Source organism: Peromyscus maniculatus, chromosome 12, assembly GCF_049852395.1.
Source record: "Peromyscus maniculatus bairdii isolate BWxNUB_F1_BW_parent chromosome 12, HU_Pman_BW_mat_3.1, whole genome shotgun sequence".
Lineage (NCBI taxonomy): Eukaryota > Metazoa > Chordata > Mammalia > Rodentia > Cricetidae > Peromyscus > Peromyscus maniculatus.
The window spans coordinates 14345637-14356803 of record NC_134863.1 but is presented as its reverse complement, the minus strand read 5'-3'; the positions used below and the strand labels follow the sequence as shown (position 1 = coordinate 14356803).

At 51.0% G+C, this 11167-nt stretch overlaps 1 protein-coding gene across 1 annotated transcript; it reads right to left on the bottom strand.

Annotated features, from left to right (window-relative positions):
• Ahsg (alpha 2-HS glycoprotein) lies at positions 1-7098 on the bottom strand. The gene is made up of 7 exons (XM_006985057.4): positions 6813-7098; positions 5118-5228; positions 4700-4784; positions 4221-4384; positions 2999-3100; positions 1551-1634; positions 1-630 (listed from the first exon to the last, which is right to left on the bottom strand). Exons 1-7 carry the CDS (start codon positions 7014-7016, stop codon positions 352-354), a joined length of 1029 nt encoding a protein of 342 aa, XP_006985119.1. The 5' UTR covers positions 7017-7098; the 3' UTR covers positions 1-351.
• Between the last annotated feature and the right edge of the window lie 4069 nt (positions 7099-11167).

Sequence of the window (11167 nt, the reverse complement as noted above, 5' to 3'; positions counted from 1 at the left end):
TTTTGGCTCAGAACCTTCTTATTTAAGAAAGGTCCTTCAGGCACTTTTATTTATGGGTAGATATAAGATTGGCAAGAGCACCTTTCAACGTCACGGTTGCAACCGTTTTTTTTATGAGGTCAGCGAGAAGGCAGAGAAACGACGGCGGCAGTTTGTCGTCACATAGGTGGCCGTGCTGCTGCCGGCCATCCCTTCTCTGCCCCTGTCCTCTGAGGGATGAAGAAAGCTGGAATTCAAGCTGTTAGACGGCACCTGTTCTGTCAGCGGACAAGCTCGCCAGCTTTGGGTCCAGTCTTGGACAAAATGGCGGCCGTGTCCTCTCTGCCAACACCTTACTTCACTGAGTCTAGCCTAGATCTTGAAGTGTCTCACCCTGCCTGGGCACAGCTGGACCGCTGGACCGGCAGCACCCACAATGCTAGGCTGGACCACCTTAGGTGGGCCAACAACTTCTCCTGAGGCTGACTCCACTGAGGCCACAGGTGAGAAGGCATGGCGCAGGTCATGGTGGGTTCCGTGGGCTGGAGGGGCTGCCACCATCATGGGTCCGACCACCAAAGACGAGGGTGGGCCAGCTGGTGGGGCTGCAGGTGCAGGGCCTGCTTCGGCGGCAACACTGGCTGGCTGGGGCTGTAGGGGCACAGGGAGAGAGAGGACCATTTTCTTAGGTAAGATTGTTGCTTCCTCCCAGAGAGGGCTGTCTATGAGTCTGGGTTGCACCCCTTCTCTCTTTCTTTCTTTCTTTCTTTCTTTCTTTCTTTCTTTCTTTCTTTCTTTCTTTCTTTCTTTCTTTCTTTCTTTCTTTCTTCCTCCCTCCCTCCCTCCCTCCCTCCCTCCCTCCCTCCCTCCCTCCCTCTCTGTCTCTCTCTCTCTCTTTCTTTCTTTCTTCAACACAGGGTTTCTCTGTGTAGTTTTGGTGCCTTTCCTGGATCTCGCTCTGTAGACCAGGCTGGCCTCGAACTCACAGAGATCCGCCTGGCTCTGCCTCCCGAGTGCTGGGATTAAAGGCGTGCGCCACCACTGCCCGGCCCCTCTCCATTCCTTCACAGTAATGATTGTTAGGGAAACATTGTTGGGAAGAATGTGGTTTAGAAGAACTGGTAAAATACTAAGGACCCTCGCAGGAAGGGGTGACTGGCCCGTGGGGCCGCAGTACTACCTCCACAAACACAGTCCCATGTACAAGCACCCCACCCACAGAGAGCCTTCCCCCTTTGCCAGGAGTACCTCCGAGCTGCCAGGCAGAGCAGCCCACTTGGTCTCTGTAACTAGGAAAAGCACTTCCATCTTTTGCAAATAACAAGGCGGCTTTGCCAACTCTACATGAGGACTGTTCCCACCCCCGACTCCCCATATCCCCCCCCCCCCCCCGTGAATGGGAGGGGAAGAAAGGCAGGCCTGAAACTCCTTCACCCAGTGGGTGAGTTCACACACGGTAGTGTTACATCCCACTTTGAGGCTTAGGACAAGACGGCCCGGTGTCCCATTATTACTGATCCGTTGCAGAGGTGCGAAGGGGTCACTGTTCTGAAGACGATCCACGGAGTTACCTGTTTCTGGAAGATTCTGCAGGCCACTGAGACCTCTTCCCCACCAAGCTTCTGGACAACACTCGCCTTGCAGAAACCGTATTGCTGTTCCCAGAAAGAAAAGCATCATTTTAAACGATACAAAAGTGCTTCTCCCCCAGTTTTAACTGTAGTATAACATATCGAAGCAAAGAAACTTAAATTTCTAACTCCTTTCTTTTGAATTTACCCCTTTTAAGATTATAATTTCTGGGCAACTCTCTCTTGAGAAGCCACACCCATGTCCTAGGTAATGAAAGTCAGTCCTACCCCCCACCTCTCTCCAGACACATATCCACTTAAATCTAAGATATCGCTTTCTTTTTTTAAAAAAACTTACATCTCACTTAGTAAACCCTAACTTTGCTTCAAATGAAACTTTTGGTTTTTTGCTTATAAAACATATGGCACACAGTTCTCCAAATAGCATTGAATGTACAGAAACGCCGTGAGAGGGAGAGCACTTGCCTGTCATCCCTGAGACGGTGCTGGCGTAGGGAGAGCTAATGCTAACACAGGTGTGGGTTTTTTAATCCTAAATAAGTTCTGCTAAATACAACTTAAACTGCGACTTGAGGTCACCGTGAATATGACTTTGGTGCCCTGTGTCTTCCAGTTACTCTAGAGATGCTTTTCTCACATCCGTCATTATCCCGCACAATTTTCTGTTCGCTCCTGTGCCACACATTGCTCAGTGACTCACTCTCCTTGAACACTGGGATCCCTCCACTGTGTTCCGCCATGAGTTATGGATGGTGCATCATCTTTACAAGTGTTTCTCAGTCCAACACCTCTGACGCCCTCTTGAAGCTAAATCTCCACACATGGATGGGACTGGCTCAAAGACTCCGTGCTTTCAAGTTTCAGAGGCTCATTTGGGAAATCTACTTCACGTGCTCCCAGCAGCCACGCACCCAGACTGCTTCAGGAACTGACCGCTGTCTTTCCCCTTACTTCATGCACTTCTCAGAGGTGAGATAGTTTGGTGACTACACGTGAAGGGGAAGGTGGGGCACCAGAGAAAGATCTGGCATGGCCCAGCCCCACAGCAAGTGGGTAAGTGGAGATGTTAAAAAAATTAAGATTTAATTTTATTATTTTTAATTATGTGTATGTGTGTGTGTGTGTGTGTGTGTGTGTGCATGTGTGTGTGTGCAGGTGCCTGCAAAGGTTAGAAGTGTCAAAACTGGAGTTAAAAGTGAGCCGCCTGACATGGGTGCTGGGAATTGACCTTGGGTCCTCTGGATGAACAGTAGTATGTGCCCTTAACTGCTGAGCCATTTCTCCAGGTTCCCAAGTGAGCATTTCACACTCCCCTCCCCCACCCACACTTTCTTCCTTCAGTCCCAAGAAGTGAACTAGAAAGAGATGTTTGTTCCACACAACCAGGTCTGCCTGGTGACAAGAACCCCAGGGTCTGGGCCACTCACCTTTTCTGCCAGCAGGTTGCATTTGGCTGGATCTGTGACCTCTTGAGCAGCGCAATCAGTAGCGGCTACCACAAACTCCACAAAAGTAGAAATTGGGAGAGGCTGAGAAGAAAAAGGAAAACACACGTGAGGCAAGATGAGCTGGATTTGAGAGGAGCAAGAAGTCGGAGAGAAGGGAGGGAGGGGGGAGAGAGGGGAAGGAGGGAAGGCCATACTCTGGCACACCTGAGAGAACACACATCCCACAGGCCATGTGTGTGGCCCTGGGCAGCTGAGGGGACTGTGTTCTGAATAGTTTGGGCTGTGGAGGTAGGAGCTGAGTCTTCTCGAAGGATTGGAAAGTGTTCATTGTCCATCACTCAGGGGAGAGGGAAGTTTTCAGAGAGGAAACAGGAAGTCAAAAGGCCAACTCTAGATGGGCAGGGATGGGAACCCAGCATCTCCTTGGCCCTCAACCATTGGAACCCGATGTTTGGGCCATTCTCGGCCGAAGGGAGAAGAGAAGAGATGGCCCCACACCGGTTTCATACACCAGGATTGAGTGAGAAACAACCGGGTGAGAGAATGGGAGTCATGACTTATTGCGTCCTTCCTCACAAGGCTTGGAGCCTCGCCAGCACAGCGCGTCTGTTAGTGGGTGTAGTATGGGATGGGTATTTTCCAGGAATTACAGATTTGCCACCTGTATTAATGTATTTGCAATTATGTCCTGGCTTACTTCCAGATTGCCAGCTTTCTAAAACATCACAGTTCTGCTGCAGGCAAACAGTTAAACTTGTGTTGTACAATTAGATGGGTCCCTCTCAACCCCGACATCGCTGGACTTGATGTCCAGATCAGGAAACTTCCATTAGCTGCCTGTCAGTCTGAGTAGCCCCAGACCTTTGTAAGTATTGATTTCCAGACTGCTGTGGATGTGGTGGTGGCGTGGTGATTGGCTGGCGTCCAGTGAATGTACTGTGTGTGAACAGAGAGTCCTCACGTAGTGGGGTGAGTAGAAGCAGGGGTGCCAGGTTCCTGCCTAGCTGCTCCTTATGGCTGATATATTGAAGTGGCTCAGCTCGGGACAGTGTTGCTGAGCGTTTGGGGTTCCTCACAGTCCCAGGAGCCCCCTTGCCAGCCTTTCAACCAATATCCCCTTGTCTTCTGCTTGTCATCCCCAAACATTCCCCAAGGGCCACCAAACTGCCCAAATCTACCAAAAGAGTCTTAGATATTTTACCACGTTTTGAGCGCGGGAAATCTCCACCAGTTTGAAATAGGTTCCGTTATTCTGTGCATTGAAGGCATCCATGGCAACATTGACGGCATGCACCACATTGCTGTCATTGCGTGAAGCCAGGAGTGGGCACTGTGGGCATATCTTACGCACGTCCTCTGCAGAGTCTGGGCAGAAAGATGAATGGGGTCTTAACTGCAGTTCTCCAAGGTACTCAACACCGTTTGCTTATTTAGAAAGGGCTCTGCACGCTCCAACCGTAACATGCCTTTTCTCTAAACCTTCAAGCAGCTGTATGAAGCTTCACCAAGTCATAGCCATAAGGGACAATGTTCACCCATGGGAACAAGCTCCTTTAAAAAAATGTGTTAGAACCCCAATACCCCGAATTCCTTGCCAATGAAGTGAGAACTATTTGAGTTCAAAATTACTGATTCCTTCCTCCTGCTACAAGATAAAAATAAGTAGAAGAACCATCTGACCTGGAGTGGAATGGCACTTTGCGTGTAACACAGAGAACTGGCCATCTTGTTTCAGAATGTGGAAGTCACAGTCTCCCTCCACCGCCTGGAAAAGAAACCCATGCTGAAGCCCAGGAGCACTGCATCATGGTGCAGAGCTGGGGAGCATCCTGGCAGGGCTGTGGGAGGTATCCCCCCAAGGTCATCTTCACAGTCCTTACAATTATAATTTGCCTTCAGGGAGGGCTTCAAGGAGAAAGCTCAAGTGTTGTGAAAATCGGCCTACTGGAAGGCGCCATCCAATAGCAGTTTTCGAAATTGTGCCCTGGCTAGCCAAGATGGCTGCCTTGAGTTGGCTAAGGCAACTGTTCTCTGTTGAACCACGGTGGCCAGGCTCCACCCACCCACCATAAGGTAGCACCCATTAACTGGTACTCACATGCTCGGCCACCTGCCTCACAGAACAGTTGGCCAGGGGAGTGGGGTCCAGAACATGGCAGGTGGTCTCCAGAGTGTCTACTTCCAACTCATACACCTCTCCGAAGGGCCGCTGTGGGGAGGGGAGGAGGAGGTGAGCAAGCGCCAGCCCATCCAATGTGTCCGCTGGCATGAAGCCCTGGTGGAACTTGGGTGAGGGTGAACTTTTGGGAGAAGTGAGAAGAGGCCCCACCGGTCCCAACCTCCTCTCTCTCCACACTGGCTTTTGGTTTTCATCTTTCACTATAGATGGGGCAGGCGTGAAACGGAGAAAGGAGGGTGGAGGGTGTGGCTGGCTGTGCGAGCCACAGTCCTTATTCTGAGCTCTCTTTAGCAAAGCAGAAGTGACACTGAGGGCTACTCTTCATTGTGAGCAGTTCAGTGTCTTGCTCTGTCTTTTCTACCCCTCGCTCCGCTTCACTCTCTCTAGTTGCCCACATCCCTCCTCTCCTTTCAGTTTTCCTTTCCTTAGAGGATTCTCGTGGCTTTTCCTATGGTCTAGCTCATCCGGCCTTGGGTGCACAGCGCGTTCCTGCTTCCTGCCTGTCCATTCTGAGGCTGGGAAACTGTCATCACTGGTATGGAAGCAATCTTGGAGTCTTGCAGGACCCTGTGAGGTTGTTCAGTTACTCTACCGGGTCATGTATCCCTTTTTTCACATCTTGAACCGTCCCAAAGTTTGGAAGAGTCTCAATCCGGCTCAGTTTACCTCTCCTTTCAGCTCTGCCTGAGACCTCAGTGCTGCCATGAGAAGGAGCACTGAGTTTTAGTGCAGGGGTGTCCCAAACGACTCCCTGCTTCCCGCTCCACCTGGGAGTCCTAAGGAAAGCAGCCCCCAATCTCTGCACTTGGTGCACAATGCTCTTTCGTGGCTTTCCCCGCTGACACGTATACTTCGTGTTCATCTGCACAGAGCTGGTCATTACGCCTTTCTGCTGCCGTGCCGTTAAAATGCACCCAGGAAAAGCCTGGTCTCCAATCAGCCGTCCCTTTATAATAACGGCTATCATCCCTCAGTCTGGGCCTCCTGATGTCTGTTTTCCTTTCCCTCCTAAATCACAAGTCTCTTGTGACACAAACATGTCCTTCCCATCTTTACGCTAAGCTGAACCATATGGAATTCCCCACGGTGCATGTCAAAAGCAGCCACCTATGGAGAGTTTGTGGTTTCCACCTGGGAGTGCCCACTGCATCTGCCATCTGCTGGACAACTGCATGGTTGCCATGCAGGGCTGCAACGGGGAAAGGGAGGGCTTCATGACACGATCTGTGCTACCGGGCTGTCGCACATGGGGGCTGGTCAAACGCCGCCGCTTTCCATTTTCATCAGAGACACACAGAAGCCAAAAAAGAGAAGTGATTTTCAAATCGGCAGAGAGGAGCCCAAGTTTTCCCAGCAAGTCCTGCCTTCCAGCTGTGGTCTGTGAACTATCCTTCAGAGTTCTTCCTGCTTCCTACATGGAGCATCGTCTGTGAGATGTGGTACTCTCACAGTACTGATGTGGCTTCTCCTGTTCCCCTCTTTCCCTGTCCTGTTTCTGGGAAGAGACCAGTCTCCGCCGCAGTTTCATCTACACTGGGAGATGCTAGCCTCTGAGGCACTGGGTTGTGCCCCAAACATAGATTCTTTCAGTTCAGTCATGGCAGGCTCACTTACCCGAAGAAACACCTTGACTTTGTCAACCTGATTCAAGGCGTGCCTGAATCCATAAAGCAGATGTTTATTGAGGTAGTCCACGGCCATCAAAGCTACGTGATCTACTTCTGGGTCATCACAAGCCAATTCTCTGAAACCCAGCCCTGGAGCTGATTGGCAGCCCCAGAGCTGAGTAAGACAAAGGAGCAGGACCAGGGACTTCATGGCTGCTCCAGAGAGGCAGTAGAAGATGGGCCGATGTGAGGACTAGCCCAGACGATCAGCTTGGAGAGCTAGACCAACGGAGGGCCAGAGGGCTTTATTTATCTGATAGAGCCTGCCAAAGGAATTGCATAAGGGCGTGGGATGAATTTTGTTCTGGTTCCAAACAATCCCTGCAAATACGAGCTCTGGAAAAGCAAATAGGTTAGGACATCAGACATCCCCAGTAAAATCTGCCAAAGTCAATGCTGCCGTGGGGGAAGATGTTCCAAAGTCTGCTTGGAACACAGTTCGAACAGCAGAGAGAGGAGGCAGCTGAGGGTGAAATGGACATGGCCAGCCCAGAGGGCAGCCGGCGTGACAGCATAGAGAGGGTCGTCTACCCGAATATGAGTATGCCGTGGCACCCATGAGGGGAGGGCGCTATGTAACAATCTGATAAATCTTTTAATGGTGTCGATTGATCCCCTTCAAGAAGAATCCTAGAGGGAGACTAAGGTCCACATACATAACAAAGGCACAGTGAGCCATGGGAAATGACAGTGTTTTGGGGAAGAAGAATGGAGGTGAAAGGAAGGAGTTCATATGGCAGGGAGGTATGACCAGCACAGCTGTGTGGATTTCCCTTCCTCGTTCTCTGTCCTGCAGACCTCACCGCCACCAGGCCCTGCAGGGAACCGCCGCCGTGGCAGGCCCTGCTCTGTGACTTCTGGGTGGCTGTTTGGCACCAGCGGCCCTCTGGTCCCAGCCAGGGCACACGTGCAGTGCAGTGGAGGTCTGGCCTACTGTGTGCCACTTGTTGGACACAGCTCTGGGTTGGGCGCCAGCATTCCGGGCAAGGGCGGCTATGAACACGCTCGTCTGCTCTGCTCTCTTTGCAGCCGCAATGGGACGATGGTGTGGCTGCGGCTTTTGACAGCCCCAGACACAACCTCCAGGGAGTGTGGGCAGGGTAGTGACAGGTTCCAGGAATGTCGTACAAGAACCCAGAGCAAAGCAGCCTCTTCCCATGGAGACCATTTCAAATACTGAAGATCATCGTGTTTGGGTGGATTTGTCCTGTGAATTAATATTGCTTCAAGGGGGAAAAAAGTACTTTATACAAAAAAAGGAGAAGGAGGAGGAAGAGGAGGAGGAGGAGGAGGAGGAGGAGAAGGAGGAGAAACTCCTGAAGGAAATCTTAATGGCATCAATGTGTAGCGGACAGATAGGGTGTGGGTAGTGGGGGAGGTGACGGGGCAGAGACGGTGGCCGCAAAGGCTCATATTTTATATTTTTCTTCCAGCTGTGCATGCATGTACAGAACTGAATGGGAACTCCGGGCTCTCTTGGGGAGGGGTCGTGACTCTCAGAGACAGCCTAGCTGCTCGTCTGGCAGAGTCAACGTCCCATTAACTGTGTGCCAATCCTATTTAAGGGCATGACATAGGAGCTCTTCGGGAGGGCTAAGCTTTTCTTTGAAAGCACTTAATCTGGACATTACTGAGTATTTGGAAACACTCGAGTGCTTCAGAAGTTACACGCTCAGGCATGGAAGCCACAACTTTACCCTTCATGGCTCAACTGAACTTTTGACTTGGAACTGTCTTTTTGAAAACCTAATCTACTCCCTTTCACATAACCCAGTTCTCAGACCCTTGGGTAGAGACCCATCCATCCTGTGTATGTCGCTTACTCCCCATTGGGGTTAGCATAAGCCCGAAGTGAAAAGGAATAATTTACAAGAAGTGCCCCTCGAGTCAAAGGTGGGAAGGTACGTACACCTGTGCTTGCTCTGTAGGAAGGAGCCTGTTCTGGAATCCTCTGCCTGGTAACCCGCATCATCCTTAGCCTGGACTCTCCACCCATGAGCAGCAGACTCCTTGTCTCTGCTTTGTCCCATAGCCAGACAGCCCTCCCGTCAGCTCCAGCTTGCTGGGGCTTCCTATCCCAGCCACGAGAGCCCTTCAGACCTTCTCTCACCTCCTCCTTTAAACCCGGAGGAATGGGGGGCTGCTCTGTCCATATGAAGGACGGGGAGTTCTAGCTACCAGCCTTCGTGCCCATCTCCATGGACACCCCCCAAGTCACAGCCCCTCCAGTGCTCTGGTGCCAGCCTGTCACTCGGGGGCATTGCCCAGGGCTGCACTTGCACAGCACTAAATTCTATTAAAATAAGGTTTTGCATGAAAAAAAAAAAAAGACGAGGTGGCAACGTACCAAACGGTAACACTGTTTTCAGCAGAAGCTGGCCGTTGGCTGTCTGTCACCCAGGGGTGCAGTGAGAGGAGAGAGAAATTGCTCTTAACCACGCACCTCATTTTCCTAGATCAAATAGAGTGGACAGACATTTATTTTTTTTCCATTTAGCACTGTATGAACGACTATTGCTCCATGTTACTAAAGAGACTTAAAACCATGTTTGTGAGGACAACACGTGATTCTGCTGTGTGCCTGTGTTATTTTAATGACTTCTGCGTGTTTCTCCCCCGCTCCTCCAGCACGCGTGTTGCTATGGGGCAGCAGTGCTCTGTACTCACACTAAATACAATGCAGTGTGGTAAAGCTTGCTGAGGGAATCTGGCCCTAAGTCTCAGGATCACAATTCCTAAGGTGGCAGCAGGATAGCAGGCAGAGCTAACGATGTCACAGACCTCAGGACAGAAGTTAGGAATGGCATCAGGGCCTCAGTGTGTCACCAGAGAGTCATTAGACCAGGTGATATGTTTGAATCATTCCAACACAGAGTTTACCATTTAAACTAGGCCTGGTGACCCAAGTCTGTTCATCTTAGTCTCAGCTACTAGGGATGCTGAGGAAGGAGGATCACACATTCAAGGTCAGCCTGGGCTACAGAGTGAGTTAAATGCCGCCCTGGTCAGCTTAATGTGATTCTCAGGGGGGAAGGAAAGGAGGGAGACCGGGCACTGAGTTCAGTGATAGAGCATTTGCTTAGCATGTGCAAGATCCTGGGTTCAGTCCCTTGTTGATAGAAGAGAGGGAGGAGGGAAGGTGAGAAGCATGCATGCTGGGGGGGGGGTAGGGGGGGGAGAGGATGGATGGATGAGAACTCAGTATTTCCAGCTGTGAAATGTGACCCAGGTCAATAGAAATTCGGGGCCAGAGTTTTCAGGGGCGGGCACTCTCTGTGACCCTGCCAGGGCAGCACTAGAAGGGGTGAAATTCCAAGCGAGGCAGGAATGATAGTTAGAAATACAGCTCCTCACAAACCAGAGCAGGAATGTGCGCATGCCAGCAAAAGCCAGAAGCAGATTGGCTGCCGTGGGGGAAGAAGAGCCTCAGTGTTAGGTTAATCACAGCCAGCTACCTGACTCTGCCCTTAGAGTTCCTAAAATGCCAAAGCCCCGGGAAGGCAGGCATTTAACTTCTGATTTATTTAACTTCATTCCTATGTTCAGAGAACAAACATTTTGGGGGGCATCTACTATCTGTGAAGTTAGGTGCCTGGACACAGAGAGAGGAGAAGACATCATGGGTCCTGAGGGCTCTCTCTCTCTTTTCTCTCTCTCTCTCTCTCTCTCTCTCTCTCTCTCTCTCTCTCTCTCTCTCTCTCTCTCTCTCTCTCTCTCATACTGGGCTCAGCAACATCTGATCTGCTAGAAACCCCAGATTATTGTACAAAACCATCGTGCCATTAGTGTACACATTGTCACAACACCCGTGGAGTGAGAGAAAACCTCAAGCAACAGAATGCCAGTTTGCCTTCATCCCAGGGTCCATCAGCCAGCTGGGGAAGGTAATTCCACATCAGCTGCCCCAGAAGACACTGCCCGGTTATGTGAAGAACCCTGTACACTCAGTGTCCGTACACCACAGTTGGATGACGGGCCTGACCACAGAGGCAAAGAGATTAAAGCCAGTGACCTGGTCCTAGTGATCACAGGCTGGTTCTAAATCCAAAAGACGGTGACATGCGGACATGTGAGGGGAAGAGCAGGGTCAGACGGAGCTGAGGCAAAGGAGACGTGAAGGTGCCAGGTTTAAGGAGGCGCCACCTCTGGGCTTGCCTGCCCCCGCCCCCTCCCAGTTCTGAGCTGAAGGCTTTTCCTTCCTGTCTGGCCTTGGTGAAGAGGCAGGAGGTGCACACAGAACAGAAGAAACCCCTGTGGCTCTCAGCAGATCTTCCTTCTTTTTCTCTCTTCTTTCCTCTTTTT